The sequence below is a fragment of the Drosophila montana genome, unplaced genomic scaffold (assembly GCF_035044405.1).
Source record: "Drosophila montana isolate Dmon_TW-CO22-7 unplaced genomic scaffold, ASM3504440v1 contig_3438_1, whole genome shotgun sequence".
Lineage (NCBI taxonomy): Eukaryota > Metazoa > Arthropoda > Insecta > Diptera > Drosophilidae > Drosophila > Drosophila montana.
This window is the reverse complement of record NW_026998322.1, coordinates 941,500-958,772: the sequence shown is the minus strand read 5'-3', so window position 1 is coordinate 958,772 and position 17,273 is coordinate 941,500. Positions and strand designations below refer to the sequence as shown.

Genomic DNA, 17,273 nt, shown 5'->3' with positions numbered 1-17,273 from the left:
AAACTTGCCCAAGTCAGAGTAAACTCTGGTAAGGGCGGGGGCGGGCGCCTTAGACATTCCTTCTGGTGACATTTTATTGTGCTTGCTTCTTATTAAGGATGCATGTGTGACACAGCTGGAACATCAGTTAGACATTGTTACTTGAGCTTTGAATCAGACAAAGACATGCCAAATGAAATTATCTAAAGCGGAAGTTCGTCTTTGTGTGTGTGTGTGTGTGTCAAACGCTGTTTATTAAAAATAACATGTCAAAATGTAGAAGAAAAACCGCATGGCAATGAGTAGACACAAAATACACACACATGTTTGTGTGTGTGTGTGTGAGCAAGGTTCGCTTTTTTAAACATGTCACCCCATTATCCTCATTAGGCGCTAACGGCTTGGGCAACAGACCGAAACGAAAAGGTCCTGCAGCTTAGATCCTTTTGTGCAGTATTATTATTTTTTGGTTACATTATGCAATGGCTTACATTTTGGCTACCATGACAACTTCAAAAGTCATTACTCATTTTGGCGCATTTACTTAATTTGCAAGTAGATATGAAATATTCTTATCGCCCCCCAAAAACGCGACAGTCGCCCCGCGGGCAGCCCTTTTCTTCTCATTGTTTTTCCTGTTTTTGTGTGGCACAAGTTGTGCCCCTTTTCATTACGCGACCAAAAACGCAGTCGAAAAAGTCCAAGTAGGTAATTTCATTAGGAAACTTGAGCCGTGTCAAACTTTAAGCTTAAACTGCTGCGCCTGCTCCTGTGCCAGCGTTTTGGCTGCAGCCGTAGAATTTTAATGCTCCGTGAAGAGTGCCACTAAGGCTAGGGCAGAGGCAAGGGCAAAGGCAAAGGGAATGGGAAAGGGCACGGGCTAGGCAATGGCAAAGGCAGCTCCACTCTCGAGTCCCGACTCTTGGGCGCATAAAAAAGTTTCTTTTTGGCTTTCTTTCTGGGCACACACAAAAAAGTTTGTTTTACACCACTGACTCAACCGTTGACTCAATAACTGCCTGCCATTTCAGAGCGAGGTATACGTGTGTGTGTTTGTGTGTGTGTGTGCAGGTGTACGGGCGTGTGGGCGTGGCTATGGTGTCAGTCGAGCGCGTCTGTTCGTTTGGACTGCGCTGCTGCTGGTAGACAGACACGATTATCGTAATTATGCGCTGACTGTAGCATACTTTTGTGCGCGCCGAGCCTGCCGCTTAACTGCTCGCGCCCGTGTGTGTCTGTGTGTGTGTTTGTGTGTGTGTTAAAGGATACTTTTGTGTGTGTTGTGCTCCAACTTTTACCGCAATTATGTAGGTTGAAAAGTTGGCGCTCGTTTTTTATTTCATTTTTTTGGGCGCTCAAGGACACGCCAGCAGCCCCTAACGCCCACCGCAGGCATTCGGCTTATGCCTTTATGCGCTCCAAATAAAAGCCGAGACATCTTTAGCATGTGGCCAAATCTAGGCAACGCATTTTGTAGCTTGAGACTCACATATTTCGTTTCGCCATGACGTGGCTATAATTCAATATTTTCGCAAATAAACTTGTTGGCAGCTTAACTTTTCATAAAGTTTCTTTTCATAGCCTGTTTCTTTTTATTTTTATTCCTTTCTTTTTTTTTTCTTTGATTTTGCTGGCTTTTATTTTTTAGCCGCCTCTTTTGCGGCGCAAATCGGTGAGAAAATGCTGACAAGCGAGCAAGCCACAGGCAATAGGTGAGTGGTGGGAGGGGGGGGGGGGGGAAGGGAAGAGAAATTAAATAAAACGTGTTACATTTGTAGCGTTCAGAGAAAGTGGCAGTGCGAGCGCCTGAGAAGAGGCTGATATGGGCGCGTGTGCCACAAAAGCGCTTGGCAAGGTTAATACGTGCCACAAAAGCCATTAGGCAGCGCTCGGCGGAGGCAGCAGCAGCAGCAGCCCAAGGGTCAAATACATTCAAGCCAAGAGCACAACATTCAAACCATTTGTAGTGTGTGGCCAACCAGCAGCAACAACATGCTTAACCACATCCAATTAATATGCCAACTCATGCATCTTTTTTGTTTTCCAGGCAATCGTGAGTGTTATCCGAGTTGGTTTCTAGTGCTAAGTGTTAAAGTGTCACCGTGTGTAAATATCAAAATTGAAACATGGCAATGGTCATTTCGACGCGCGCGAAACTCGTTATAACCGCGTTAATACTCTTCTTCCTGCTCGGCATTGTGCTTGTGACGGGCTCGACGAAGGGTTGGTTCAACCCCAATCGTTTCAACGGCGAGCGTGTGGCAGCCAGGATACAGGTAACTAAACGAAAAGCAACAAGTTTAGGGAACATCCTAAACTACATATCAAATGCCATATCAAGCTCATGAGCGTCAAGAACTTACCAATTAATTATAATTACGAGTCTCCTGGACAACAACAATCTAGCGTGCGATTGCAACCAATTTATGAGCTTTAGTTTCAGTTTTCATTTCTAGTTTTGGTCGTAGTCAAAGTCCCAGCTGCTAAACCGTGTAATTTGTAATACGTAATACGTGTAATGTGTAATTTGTAATGCTAAATGCTTAATTTCCTGCTGCTGCTTGAAATGCAAACAAATGTCTCCAGTGTGAAGGTCGGTCGGAGGGGAGCGCGAGGGGCCGCGTGGGCTTATGCGACCCCAACACGCACACATCTAACCAACAAGAGGCCACAAAATGTTTAGACTTGCTTTTAACTACGCTGCGAGACCGCTGAGCAAATAAAAAACATATGAAAAAAAAGAAAACTAGAATATATTTCTACACTACACGAAAGCAAATAAACTTTATTGTGACAAATGTTTCATGACAGCCAACCATTTTGTTGCTGTCCTCATGTGTCATATGTAGGAGCATGTGTATCTGGGTGTGTGTGTGTGTTTGAGCTAAAGGCATGCGGCTTAGCTTGACCAGGTGAGTTAATGTCATGTCAGTGTGTGTGCTTGTGTGTGTTTGTGAAACGTATAAATTAAAAAGGAAACCATTGTAATTATCAGAAAACATTGGAAGCGCTTGTTCTTCTCTGCCCCGTGGCACAAGATAAGTTGACAAAACTGACAAGGGTTGAGTGTTGTCAACTTAAAACAAGAATACATCAAAATGCAATCACCGACTGCCACATACTCTATGGTCAATGCTATAACAGAGGTCAGCAATGGAGTCAGTCTGACTTTCTCTAACTGGTTTTGTATTTTCTATATTTCTCTTTAAAATTGTGGGGTGTGTAAATATATTCCGATTTGTGTGATCAGACACGAATATATATGAACATATAAGAAATAAGATAGCTTGAAAAGAGTATAACACAAAATTCCACTGCAGTGTGCGAAGTCCTTAACTAAATATTGTTTTCAGTAAACATTTCAGCAAACATTTATTGAGGACTTCCAGCCGAAAAGGTGATACTTATTTTTAAAAAAGTTCACTAACGAAATGCGAGCATTTTACAAGCTCAAGTTACCCATTTTCTCTGTGGCTACAGGGTATTACAACTCGTAAATGTGTTCGGTTTAAGTTTTGCACACCCTGCGTATAGGTAATATGACCTTTCAACTGTTTTGCGGGTTCTGATTAGTATCTGTGTTGGTGCGTGTGCGTGTGTGTGTGCGTGGATTAACAGGTGGATCGCTGTTACACACAAAAGCCCACTCAAGTGGTATTTTAATGGCCTCACATAGGTGGCTGTATTTTGTGTGTGTGAGCCAATTTAAAAGCTCTCGCCAAACCATATTCAAAATTTGATACTTCAACAACATTTTGAAGCGCGTGCGGTGAAATTGCAAAAATAATTATGTCAAATACGAAATAAACTTTTTATTCAGTTTACTTGAAGAGGCCCAAATTTAATATTTTAGCAAAATGTGGCTGGCAATTAGGTTGAATACAAAGCCTAGGCTCAGAGCATACGAATTGTATGTTAGATTGTCTGGATAAGAAAATGGGTTTCATACATATTTATTATTTGCCTGCATATAGTTAGGTAGCATAGCATAGTATGGACCCCCATTTGGTATGGACGCCTCCCATTGTTTACACCTCTTGGCAGGTAACAAAGAACACAGTCAACGCCGTCGCCTCGTCTGCTAATACCTGCATAATTGTTGTGCTAATTTTGCCAGCAGCACGCCCAGTTAATGTGTCTATTGACACCCGACTGGAAGCGGGTCATTTGGCTAGTTACAGTAAACTACTACGGCTACGGCTACGGCTACTACAGTGTGCACTGCTTTGACATTGTTTACGCTTACTTATGGGCTTGGCTGGCTTTTACCCGGGACTCTGGGCCGCGACGGGCGACAGACCGCGTAGTCTGCATAGTGATTAAACTAATTTAATGCAGCTACAAACCACAACAGGAACGACAACAACAACAACAGCAAGGGACAGGCTCGGCGAAGGGCAGAAAAAAACATTCATTTAAAACATTCAAAGTGTCGCATGAGAAGGACGTTGAAGTCGAAGGCAAACGACAGCCGTTAACGAGCTGACTTCGATAGACGTTCCCATTGCCCAGCACCTGGCCCCCCCTCTCCCACACAAACCAGTTTCATTTGTGTGGACGAATGTGTTTGGCAAAGTGGCAAAAAAAAAGAGAAGGTAACAAAGTTTAGCAATAAAAATCTAAATAAAAGCCCGAGTACTGGCAGCGACACGGCGCGGCTGAACGTTGAACTAATAAAGTCATTTCTGCATGCTGCCAGTCGCGCGCCCCCCCTCCCTCACCCTTGACACCGCCCTTTGGCACGCTAACGGGGCGTCGGCAGTGAGTTCATTAGCAGCAGCTAACATTACAAAGCCTCAGCGCGTTGCAGCTGTTGTTCTTGTTCTTGTTGTTCTTATTGTTGTTGTTGTTGTTGTTATTGTTGCCCCCTAGTTTTTCGCACAGTTGCCACAGCCGCTGTTAATTATGGCTGAAACTCGAGGCGAACGCGCCGCGAGGCGTCTGCACGGCAAATGGCAAACGGCAAACAGCCCTGCTTCTACTACGCTTTGCAGGGTCTAGTAGCGTGCAGCGCCCCCTACTGGAAATTTATAAAAGTTACACGTAGATTGACAGGCAATTTGTTATTGTATTATATTGAGGTGGTTATTTGGCTGCCGCAACTAGCTGTATTGACTGAGTGGTTCACAGTGGAAGTGTGTGTGCGTGTGTGTGTGTGCGTGCGTGCGTGTGTTTGTGCCTATACGTATGTGGCCTGCGGTTTAACTGTGTGTGGTTTTGCAACAACAACAAAAGCAACAACAACAACAATTATAACCACTTTTGCTACAACAAGCAGCAACAATAACAACAACAACAAGGCGAATTCGCATTCATTAGTGCCCAATTAACCAAAAGCGATGTCAATTATTGTAAATGCGTCGAATTAGACTGGACTCTTCAACACCTACAACTAGCAGGACACTTATATTGACCGCTATTAGCTGTGACCCCATGCAGGTGCTGCAGAGCAACAAAAATACACCCGAGCAATTGCTGGTTATTGAATCTAATTGCTATCGCACAAGTTCATAATTTACACGAACGTACGCTAAGTTTGCTCGACTATTGGATGCCCTGCTTCTGGGGCATTTGCTGGGGCTATATCTTATCATGATAAGTCAAGAGGTGCGTGTTGTGCAAAGTGGACACTGTCACGCAATTGCTTGACTTAACATACTGTAAGCATTCCATATCTGAACATGACCATAAGCCATGCAGAACTGCAAGCGGAAATAGCTGCAAGTCCGACAACACAATTTTCATTAAAATAAATACGTTGTTTAGAATGTCAGAAATGAGTTACATTATAATCATGCCAGATAAAATCTGCAGCTAGAAACTATATTATTTTCATAATTATTTAATAACATATTTTCTGCATTGTGCAGAGTATCAGCTTGTCCAGCATACTCCTTCAAAGGAATTTTCCTTTTTTGTATGCCACTTTATTTTTAGCTAAAGTTCGATAAATGTTAGGTCTGTGCTTAGGTAAGCACTGCAAAGATTCCATTTCATATCGATTTGCAGTGTTCAACTAGCGAAATGGTTTTTGAGCACAAATTGAAGTTAACGCAGGAACTGGGACAAATAAAATATAATGTCATCGAGATAAAGAGCATGCTTCGCAGTGGAATTGTAACAAAGTATCCCAGCTTTACGCAGACAATCGTAACTATGTACATTAGTATGTTACGCAATCTTTTCCATTCTCCGGCTCTCTTAACTGGCACACAATCCACACTCTCGGCTGGGTAATAAAAAACTCAAGAAAACACATTCCATTAGATTTGCAGCGGCATTCGCTAGTCATATATTTATGAATGTAGTCGCATTCGCTCGGCTACTCCCGCAGCTGGTAATAAATAATGAGAGTATCAAAATATGTATGTGCACTACTGAGACAACATAAGAATTGAGTGGGCAGGGGGCGGGGCGGAGAGGTGGGCTGTTCGAGCAAAAATAAAGAGTTGGCCCCAGAAGTAAACAGGAGCCAGCGGAGAAGTTTGGCATGTTGCAAGTAGCTGGCGCCGACATTCCGACTCGTGCGCACATATTTGTGAATAAACATATGAAAAACTATCTTCCGTTGCGTATATGATAATATTTTATTAAAGCACAAGTCAGGGGGCGCAAACGTTAACGTAAACGATATAGCAAAGGGACACACCTACAGCTACACCTACTCCAACACCTCCCCCCCTCAACTAGACACGCCCCGGCAAGCATTTGTCTATTATATATTTATTGTGCCACGAACAAACTTGACGCACTTCCCACTCCGCCCTCCACTCTTTACTCTATTTGGTGTGTGACATGCCCCGCGGTCACAGCTGTTGCTGCCCCCGCGGAGACACTTGATGGCATAGATAGCGTAACTTTGCAGAAGATGCGCTGACTTCTGCGGTTTGCCTGTGATAGGCACAACAAAGTTTTTGTCAGTTCTCCCAGTTCTGCCAGTTGTTCTTCCACCCCCGCAAACTCTGGCTTCACGTTCGAACTTAACTTGTTGCATTGACAGGCAACTTGGAGTGCAAGTTGCGTTCTCGATTTGCTGCCACCGTGTGCTGCATGTCAAAGATAAGAGCATGTTGCAGCTGAACTTTTGTGTGGCAGGATGCGACTCCTGCGGTTATTTTTGCAAATTGGATGTAACCCAAGCAGCAGCAGCAGTTGGTAAGCGTGCTGACAAGCTGCAGCTTCGCCACGCACATTGCAGCCCCAACTCAACCTGGCCACAATATAAATAGCACTGATTTGTGCTCGGGACTTGTCGCCATCTACGGGCTTTCCACTATCTGCGACTGCGACTGCGACTTGCTGGCAGCCCAAAAGTTAAGCCCAACCAACCATACAACCCATTTGTTTATTATGAAAATAGAGTAGAGGTAGAGGGCGGCTGCCTGGATGTGTGCTTTGCTACTCCTGCTGTTGCTGCTGCTGCTGGCCACAAAAACCTTAAACTGATGGCACACTTCACGTAGAGGTTTTCGCCTTCGGCCCCGCTCAGCGCTCAACGCTCACCGTTCAGCGTTCAACGCTCGTCGCTCTGTTGCTGTTTGGGAGCTGCATTTCCGCCTGAATGGCGCTTGTGCTTGAAGCAACTAACTGCCTGGTTGAGTGGGCATGGCGGGATGGTGGTGGGTGGTGGGAGGCACAAGTATGTCACCGAGCTGGAGGCCCGGCCCGGCCCGGCCACGTCTGTGTGCGCCGTACTTAACGTTTTAAAACTCTACTCCGTACATGGCACACTATATTGACTTTGAAGCATAAAAAGCTTTTCTGGATACTCCAATACACTGGGGGGTGCTTTCTTTATTACAGCCCTCTCAAATGAAGACCTCACGTCTATGTTTGTGTGTGTGCGTTTATGTGTGCGTGCGCGCCCGTGTGTGTGCACTTGAGTGTATTCGTTTGGTTGGCCGGGTAAACTAGAACAAAGAAACGGGTTATAACCATTCAACAAACGAGTTCGTACTACGTGGATATTATGCTAGCCGGAGCCACGGCAGTGGCAGTGGCATCCTGGTCATCCACTACCGCCGACGGTTCCCGTTCGGAGTCAAACAAATCGCAAAAGTCCTGCACAAAGCCCTTCAGACTGGATATGCGGCCGTGCAACTGGGTAAAGCTGCGCTCATCGAATATTTTTAGGCGTATACGATCCTCGGTGTCCTTGGTTTCCGAGGCCCGCTCAGAGTAAACGTTACGCTGTGCCAGCAGCTTGCTGCAGTGGCGACCGCAGCAGTTGACAAAGGTCACCATGTCCTTGATCAGGCTCTGGGCCAAGAGGTAGCGGCCTAGCAGCTTCTTTTCGTCTAGCGACTGTGTCTCCTCGTCCTTCCAGGCTGATTGGCGTGCCTTGAAGTGGTCGACCACAAAGGCCTGGAACTTGGCACCAATGGCCTTCAGCTCGTCGGTCATGCCTTTCAGGGTATTCTGCGTTAGGTGCATTAGACCCTATATGGACAGGAGTGATCCTTGAATATATAATATATTCATATATTTATTCATTTAACTCACATTCATCTCGGTCATGTAATGCAGATGCGAATAGACGCTGTAATCTGGCCACCAATCGCTCTCAGTCTCATTATCATCCACATTCTGCGCTTCGGATACGAAGCGTGTGGAGACAACTTTGCGTAGCATCTCAATACGTGGCATCATCAGCTCTCCGATCAGATTACGCAGCTCGGGACTCACATACAACGGGGAACGCTTCGCAGTGCTCTCCTCGTTCGGTTTACTTTGGATTTTAGTGGCAGGCATTTTGAGCCAATGTTTTATAGCTTATAAAAATAAATTGAAAATATAACTAGAGACTTTTCGAACCGACTGGCCTTTTCTAAATTTGTACTCGATTAAGGTATATTCGCATTAGATTCGGGCCTTGACATGTAGGCGACGGGTAACTGAACACAAATTGAACAAATTTAAGGTTGTTTTAATGTTTTTGTTAATTAACTGAACATAAAATTAAGTGCCTACTGTGGCCTATGTAAGGCTAGGGTATGCAGAAAAATACATTACTTTTCTCTAGCCTAAGATAAAGTTAGCTGCATTTTATTTTAAAGAATAGAGCAACAGCTTAAAATAATTATTTTAAATAAGTTCAAATAAAGAGGCATATTAAATTCTTACAGGGTATCTTTTTGTGCAGCACTCCCGAGTAGTGCATTCAAACTTTTCCCATTTAATTCATCACAAGTTAATTCTTAATTAAATAAAATATTTTAACAACAACAAATCAAATAAAAAAAAAATGTCCTTTAGCTGCTTTTTGATTGCGTATACGCAACGTTAGCCAGCGTATATACGTATTTGCCATTGTTATTTTAAAACTGTCTGAACCAACATACGCGCAGGACACTAATACGCAGATAACGTGTTGGTTTATGCAAAATGCAATGTGCGTGAGTGTGTGTGTGTGTGTGCATTGCTTGCTTTAAGCTAATTGTTGCTGGCGCTTTTACCAAATGCTCGACACCATTGTTGCATTTCCGCTTGCTGCTCCTGCTGCAGCTCCTGTTCTTTTTACCGGCATCCAGCCCAAATGCTGGCATAATCTACATATATATCTATATATGCATATATATATATATATATATATATGTATATATATATAATATTTGTGTGTGTGTAGTCTTTGTTTGTGTTTAAACCACAAACAAAAAAAAAAGTCAACAAAAGCTCGCAGCTAGTCGGGATGAGCACAGATGCAAAGCCAAACGGAGCGACAGAACTTGGTGACAGCTCTGCCAGGCTGTCGGGCTGTCGGGTTGTCGGGCCTGTCGTGGGGACGGTGGTGCAGCAGGGCAGTGGTGCAGCGGGGCGGCCTGCAAATATGTTGGTGTAACAACTTTCGAGATTTGTGTCAGCTCGTTTGAGAATTAGTCGTAGGTTTTAGCAAAATTAAAAAAAAAATCCTGTCACTTTGTGTGGCGAGAATTTGCCGTCTCATTGTTCTGCCTTTGCGTCTGCTGCCACAATTATGTATATAGGCACACCCGCACACACAGACACACACACACACACCCTCCCCCCCTGTGCCTGAATAGACTTATAAATGTGTGAAAAGATTTGAATTGGGTTGGGTTCTGGTGGGGGGCAAGTTAAATTATTTATGCGCCGCAAAATGTGCAAAGTAATTTATTCAGATTATATGCGAGGAACAAGGCAACAAAAAGAAGAGTAAAAAAATAAAACAAAAAAGGCCGCTTCAAATAAAATGAAGATGAAGCCCTTTTCAAACGGCCGCCAAGTGTCCAAAGTCAAGTGCACAAAATTAAGCTCTGCACACCTGCCAGATGTTTGTGCGGCATCTACCTCAACTTGGCCGTAAAATTTTATGTTGCAATAATTTAGCTTTAAAATCGCACCCTACCCCTGACAGGGGGGTTGGGGCGGGGGCGAGGGCATTGGGGGCGTGTGGACGGGCAGCACCTTGGCGCACGCACTTAAACGGAAATAAAATAAAATTACAAAAAGTGGGCAACTTTTTGACGTTGCGATTGTTATCCTTGCCGCTGCTGCTGCTGCTGTTGCTGCTGTTGCTCCTGTAAACGGCTGACAGAAAGTGATTTAGAAACTATGCCAATGCTGCCCCTGCCCCTGCCCCTGCCACTGCTTGTGCTGCCCTGCCACAGTTGGCCACGCTGGGGCTGGGTTGTGGCATTTGTTTTTTGTCGACCATAAAGGTGAATTTAAATTTGGTATTTTTAGACCGTCTCGTTTTCATTTGTGCGCTGCCATAAAATATGCCATTGAAATTTGCAATTGAAATTGAAATGGAAATTGAAGTGTACAGCTCGTACAGCTTTTGGCTTGTTAATAAACACTTAATAGGCATTGAAATGCAGCTTAAATCATTATAACTCACTTTGTTGCACTCAATGCCACTCGTATGTGACTTATTAGCCGGATGTCTTCTTTGTGCGAATATGCGAAGAATGTCGGAATACCGTTTACATATTTAATGCGCTCTAACTGGCTTAATCAGCATTACAAAGTAATTAGAGTTAATTCCTTTGTACTTGAACGCGTGTCACACACATACAGACACACCCACACACACACACACACACACACAAACACCTGGTATACGGCATTTTTGTCCTGCGAGGATGACGCTGAGAATATTTGTAAGCTGTTGCGCGGCAATTTGCATGGTTAATTATCTATTAACCTGCGCATAACTTTTATACAAACGGATGGAGCTGCCTGCTGCCTGCTGCTGCTACTTGTAGATGTTAACACACTCACACACACACACACACTCGCACACACACTCGTAGAGGCGCTCGCACGCAAGACTAAAATGTATGTATATCCGTTTCCGCCTGCTGTGTCATTGTCGCTTTCGCTGTCGCTGTCTCTTTCCTGTTTCTGTTATATAAGTCTAAAGCACAGAACAGACAACAAGTAGAGAGGAAATGGAATGGAGTGGGACGGGAGTTGACGGAGGGGGGGGGGGTGGTTATAAAAACAAGTTATGCTAATCTTAATGCGATGCCATTTTCAGTTGCCATTCTCAATTTAAAGCAGTCCTTTTGTTCTGCTGCGACTGCATGCCGTAATTTATGCTTATTAAATATTTGTGCTTAATTAAAATTTAATTTTAACTACACAACAGCTGCCTGGCCCTGGCGACACTTGGCCAACAGCTGACAAAGTGAGCTCCATGTAGAGATCTGTGACGGTCACTGATGCCATTTAAGATAGAGTATCGCTGTAATTGCTTAAAGCTACTAACCATAAATCCATCCTGCCCATTGGCATTGGCTAGGAAACCAGGAATTTCCCAATCTAAACTGAGACTGGAGCTCATAATAGTAGTTAGCTTCACTTAAATCTGCCTGAGCTGCAATTTTGCCGTAATGTACATAAGAAAGCCTGTCGAAGTGTGTTTAAAAAATTAATACCCGGCTGCAGTTTAATCAACTCAAGAGCAGAAGGAAAAATCTGGGCATTTTAGCAATTTCAGATTCCAGGTGAATTTCTTGGCATTTTCTAGTATGCTGTGGGAAAACAAATACAAGCGAAAACCTTTTCTAATTGAACCATTTGGGCGCAGAAGGATACTTATAATCAATTTGAACCCCTTTCGGTTAATTTTTAAGGGGGCCGCAATCGTTCGCAATCGATCTACATTATTGACACATTTTTGACAAATTGCCAGGCTGCATGGATTCCGTTTGCGGGCAGTGTCCTTTTTCTGTGTTTTTATATAGCGGAAACGTGTCTGGCATACTAGAACGAAACGAACTACTGCCCAAAAGGTTGCATACCTTTTGGCTTGACTGGGGTAGCAGGTCAACGGCGTGAGGGTTTTATTTGTTTGTTTATTTTGCTCGCAATGCGAACCCTTGTCAAGTGCAACAGCCCCCGCTGCTGGCATTGCTGTCGTGCCATGCTCCTGACGTTCATTTCGGACTGCTCTCCTGGCGGCATGTCCTTGCTCCGCTTTAGCGCCTCTGCCCCGCTGCTCTGCTCGGCTGGCCTTAATTATGTGCGGCCCAAGACAAAATCAAATGCACACGCCACTCACATGTACAGCCTAGGCACACACAGCACACTCTCAGTCTCAGTCTCAGTCGCAGCCCCAGTTAATTGCTCGTGGCGCCACTTGACCGAGCTGCAGCAGCAGCAGCAGCTCCTCGCTGCCTACTGGTTACGTTTGGGTTGACAGCTTAAAACTACCTCACTTACGACATCGGCGAGCAGACAAGTCTTTACTTTTAGTCGCCTCCGGGCCACTTTTGATTATTTAAAGAGACCGAGCGACCATTGTTTGTGCTTGACCCTCGCCCGGCTTCCTGTCCTGCTTGTTTCGGTTGCCTATTTATTTGCCTCACGCCTTTTCGTTGGTGCGCCCTTCTCCCCTGGCTCATGTCTTTGTCTGCCTCGCTGCGTTGTCATGCACAATCTGCCAAAGAGCTTGCTTTGATGTCCTCCTATCAGCAGTTCATCGCTCTTGACTCGTATACTACAGGCCCTCTAAAAAAAAAGGGTTCAAATTACGAGTACTGTTATGAACTAACCCAAAGGGTGAACCATTGTCAACGTTGCTTTGAATCGCATTCCCATGCGACAGTCGAGATATTTCTGTTTATGGCAAATACATTTTTTCTAATAATCTGGCCAAACTTAAACACGTTGCACGGCATTTGCTCAAAGCAGCTGAATACTAAAAATAAAGATTTCTTTAAAATGTCCTTCACCAAATCTAAAGCCGAAATATGATTATGTAGGTATATATGGTATGTACTTATATAAACAATTTCTGCGCTGCTGAAAATGTTTATAGTTGTCAATTACCAGAAATCCCTGTGGCCACCAGGTAATTGTGAATGTCACGCCTCAGCGGGGGGAAGAGGGATAAACGAAAGGAACAAGGACCAACGATTCACGCCCCAGAAATGCCACATCCAGCTACTTAATTTCCGTTTCTAGTGAATTTCTTTGCGGCTAATTTTGTTGCACAAACACACACACACACACAGACAGAGTGGGGTGGGCTTAAAAGCCGAACTGGGCCACTCACACAGTGGCAAATAGTTATGTGAATGTGAATATACACATATACACATATACATTTATAAATGGATTTTTACTGGTTTCTGTTTTCGCTGACCTGTCGTATGCCTTGCGCATAGTTTTATTCAACCGAATCAAACCCAAGCAAAACAAGAAATTATAATCCTGTCGAAAGTTGGCGACTAGCAAATACTCTGTCGACAGGGTATACATGTATGCATGAAGATTTTGCTATAAATAGTCTATTGAAATTCTCATGATATAATTATATAATAATTCCTGAATCTTGCTTCCTAATGAAACTGAGAAAGGTATCCAAAAAGGGATATGTACTAAATACTTTGCACTTGTAAGCTAAATGAAATTCTAAATAATAAATTTGTAGTTTCTTACTCCCATAATCTCTATGATATTGTGAAAAACCAGCAGCTGGGAAACGTATGTATCAATTTTCAAGTTTTTGCACATTAAATTTGAAAATTTACTTACTTTTTCTAAATTGTCTTTTACCCTGCTTATAAATGCATTTTCAATGGGTAGAGGCTATAAAAAAGAGAAGACTTTAATGTCTCCACTCAGCAGAGCAACAAGCTGCAGATTGAAGCCGATGCTCGAAGAGAAAGAGACAGATTTAGAGAGTGAGGGAGAAAGAGAGAGAGAGCGAGAGAGAGAGAGAGAGAGAGAGTGAAAGAGACAGCAAAATGGAATGGAACCGAGCAATGTTTATTGGCGGCCATTTAATGCAGTGTAGTCCGTGTGTGATACGGTCCTGTAGTCCAGTTTTCCTACTCCACCTCGTCCTCCCCCTCCTCCTACCCCTCCTCCTACTCCTACCGCACTTCACGTTCAATCCTTTCCCACTGACATGGGCCGTATGCTGTTGAGCGTTGAGCATATTAAGCCATTCTGAAAGCCGATTGCACGCTTTTAACCCGAAACTCAACGGCTCGACGTCTCAGACAGAACTTTTAACTGGGATGCATAAAAGCTGCACGGCCATTACTATCAGTTACAGTCTCTGCAGGACAACAACAACAACAACAACAACAATGACTGCGATGACTGCTGCCATTGTGCTTGGCCTGCACTAGTATTGCGAGTGAACCAGTTGAGTGTTTGCTGCCATTTTTATTTGAAAGAACCCGGAACAGGGTTTATGGCAAATGTGCATTCACTTGCTCTCTCTCTTTCTATCTCTCTCTCGCTCCCTCTCCTTCTTTCGATAACTGTCTGTGTTTGTGCAATGGCATCGCATTGTCCGTGTTCCATTGTCTCGCAGCTAGGGCCTGTATCGTCTGCGGTTAGCATTTCTATAGACCACTGATAGCATTGCCCCACCCCACCCCCCGCCCTTGCCAGCAACACTCTCGAGCTTCTCTCATTTTCCAGGTAAGTCTGTTATGTGTAAGTCATATTGTGTACTTATGTGTAATGGCGGAACCCCCGCCCACTTTCCGCTTCTCTGTGTCACGGACTTCCCTCGCTCTTTATGAGTGAAACTGGAGAGGAAAAGCCGCGCACATTAGGTGCGTGGGCAGCATGCGGCAAGTGGCAAGTGGCAAGTGGCAAGTGCTATTGGAAATTAACATTAATAATTAATTTCGATTTGCGGCAATCACAATTGCCATCGAATAGAAATGTTACTGCGCTGCATTAGCAGCAGATTTATGTGTGCATTTATTCAAATTGATTGATTTATTATACATACTTATTGATGCATTAGTTGCCAAAGGGCCAGGTTTTATGGTGTGCTGCCGGTTGGCTATAAATGTTACAATAATTATTAGAAAGGCATTATTAATATATATCTGCAAATCTGTCCAAACGTCTATACAAACGTATTTTATGATGCACAGGGATATTTAGAAAAAATCTACGTCTATGGCAATCCGGATGCCATAGCAATTCAATGCATGTCGCCCCCAAAGCCAACGGTGGCCGTGCCCACGGTAAGTTCAACATTTCCAATCTCCAATTCAGGTTCGTTCAAATGGTTTTAGTTCAAAATGAATTATTAAGCAGTCAAAAGAGTTTTAAGGCTTCAAATAATTGATTGAATACAATTTAGATTTAGTTCGACTTAGTAAAGTCCCTAAGGTGTAAATTTAATTTTATATTGAACAATGATAAATAACTTAGTTAAATGATGAACAAAATATGAATTAATTAATTGATACATCAAGTTACATGTGTAAATTTTCTTTGTATTCCCAATTTGAGTTTATTATGATTTAAGACTGTATTTTATTTAAATTTGAATTCATCCCATTTCATTGTGTTTACTTTTTGCCCCATTTTATTATTAATTTGATTTCCATTTTGAAGGATTTGGATAATGAGCTTTCGACCGAATCAGATCCCGAACTCTTAGCTGATCCCGAACAAGAAATGGTTTGTTTTTACCCAGATTATTATTATTTCTCCTATTTTATGTTTTATTATCTTTTATTTATTATATTTTATAATTTGAACTTTATTTCATGTTGAATGACACGAAATGCATTCAGAATTCACCACCCGATGAGCCCGTTGTCGATGAGAATGATATTACAAACGAAGGCTGGTGGTCCTCGGCAAATATTGAGGTTAGTTTTTAATCAGATATAAGCTAAGCAGACGTGATTCGTAACTCGAGACCAGGCCAAACAATATTCAATTAGATTTCCATAGAGGCCTGCTCCACATGGTATTTTGATGCGGTTTATTGCAGTCGTAGTTGCAGTTGCAGTTGCAGTTGCTCCTGCAGGCTGAGCAGCATTTATGGGCATGGCAACAAAAGCTATTTGCATTTTCCGTAAATGCGTTTTCAATAAGCCAACGTCACTAACATCTTCTTCTTGTTCTAATTTCCTCACAGGCAACTGACATTTTCGACGACAGTGGTTTGCAGGCCCCCGGACAGACGCAGTTAACGCACGAGAGACGTAAGTTCACCTGATGCTGGACTTTGTCCGGATTTTAATTAGGCAGCCTGCTAATGGCATGACTTTGCTTTTGCTTTTGCTACTCTTCCCTCCCGCAGCATATCGCGGCATCAAGGGCGAGAAGGGCGATCGAGGACCCAAGGGCGATAGTATACGTGGTCCACCTGGGCCGCCCGGTCCGCCGGGTCCCAAAGGTGAAACACCATCGTATCCGCCCTTCGTGGAGACACCAAGTGCGGGGGCTGTAAGTATAAAAGTCGACTTGCCACTTGTTTTCCGACTTTGCAAGTGCACAGAGACAGGGCCCATTTATTTGCGCACCAAACGACAAAGCAGCTGGATTCGAAGTGGTTGCCAAATCCGTAACTCTGGTGATTCCTTGGCAAATACCAAAAAAGTATCTGTGCACTTGCAAAATCATGCAGAAATTCGAGGAGAGCTCTGTCTGGATTAATTTGGTTACTAAAGGGCAAATTTTTGTATCAATTGCAGAAATACACTGGCGAATGTACATGTAATGCGTCTGATATCCTGGAAGCCTTGAAGGACAATGAAACGATACGCGAAACGTTGCGCGGCCCGGCCGGTCCGCCGGGCAGAGATGGAAAGTCCGGAGCCCCTGGACTTACCGTAAGTACCAGCGACTACTTGATACATAGTTTATACAAGAGCAACGGGTTGGAAGTCCAAAATGGCAAATGTCAATATTTGATATGGATTAAACGCATTTTCAATTTCATGACACACATCTTCTAATCTTCAAGAGGAAGAGAGCATGGCAATGGTTATCGCCAGCTGGTTACACACACACAGACACATACGCAGAAGCACACTTGAATGCGCTGCTCTCTT

The 17,273-nt window shown here is 43.6% G+C and overlaps 2 protein-coding genes and 1 long non-coding RNA gene across 12 annotated transcripts in view; 1 reads left to right on the top strand and 2 right to left on the bottom strand.

Moving 5' to 3' along the window:
• Positions 1–17,273, top strand: part of Mp (Multiplexin) — a 54,438-nt gene that overhangs the window by 19,998 nt on the left and 17,167 nt on the right. For 4 of the 10 annotated variants that reach the window (XM_064691411.1, XM_064691412.1, XM_064691413.1 and 1 more), the window contains 6 exons: positions 15,354–15,446; positions 15,823–15,888; positions 16,005–16,082; positions 16,355–16,421; positions 16,520–16,665; positions 16,914–17,051. In XM_064691411.1, the coding sequence (XP_064547481.1) occupies positions 15,354–15,446; positions 15,823–15,888; positions 16,005–16,082; positions 16,355–16,421; positions 16,520–16,665; positions 16,914–17,051 (588 nt within the window). Of the gene's footprint in view, positions 1–2,026; positions 2,256–15,353; positions 15,447–15,822; positions 15,889–16,004; positions 16,083–16,354; positions 16,422–16,519; positions 16,666–16,913; positions 17,052–17,273 lie in introns of all 10 variants that reach the window. The other 6 variants (XM_064691420.1, XM_064691419.1, XM_064691418.1 and 3 more) reach the window with 2 other exon arrangements.
• LOC135434751 (uncharacterized) lies at positions 1,990–2,750 on the bottom strand. Its single transcript, XR_010437282.1, has 2 exons — positions 2,343–2,750; positions 1,990–2,259 (listed from the first exon to the last, which is right to left on the bottom strand). It is a non-coding gene; the product is annotated as an uncharacterized LOC135434751 (long non-coding RNA).
• Positions 7,737–8,871, bottom strand: LOC135434712 (uncharacterized). The gene is made up of 2 exons (XM_064691380.1): positions 8,482–8,871; positions 7,737–8,418 (listed from the first exon to the last, which is right to left on the bottom strand). Exons 1-2 carry the CDS (start codon positions 8,728–8,730, stop codon positions 7,936–7,938), a joined length of 732 nt encoding a protein of 243 aa, XP_064547450.1. The 5' UTR covers positions 8,731–8,871; the 3' UTR covers positions 7,737–7,935.

Excerpts from the sequence above, each read along its gene's own strand:
- LOC135434712 (XM_064691380.1), bottom strand. The coding sequence starts at position 8,730 with ATGCCTGCCACTAAAATCCAAAGTAAACCGAACGAGGAGAGCACTGCG. Across the intron at positions 8,419-8,481 it reads ATTACATGACCGAGATGAAT|GGTCTAATGCACCTAACGCA; the intron begins GTGAGTTAAATG and ends CTGTCCATATAG.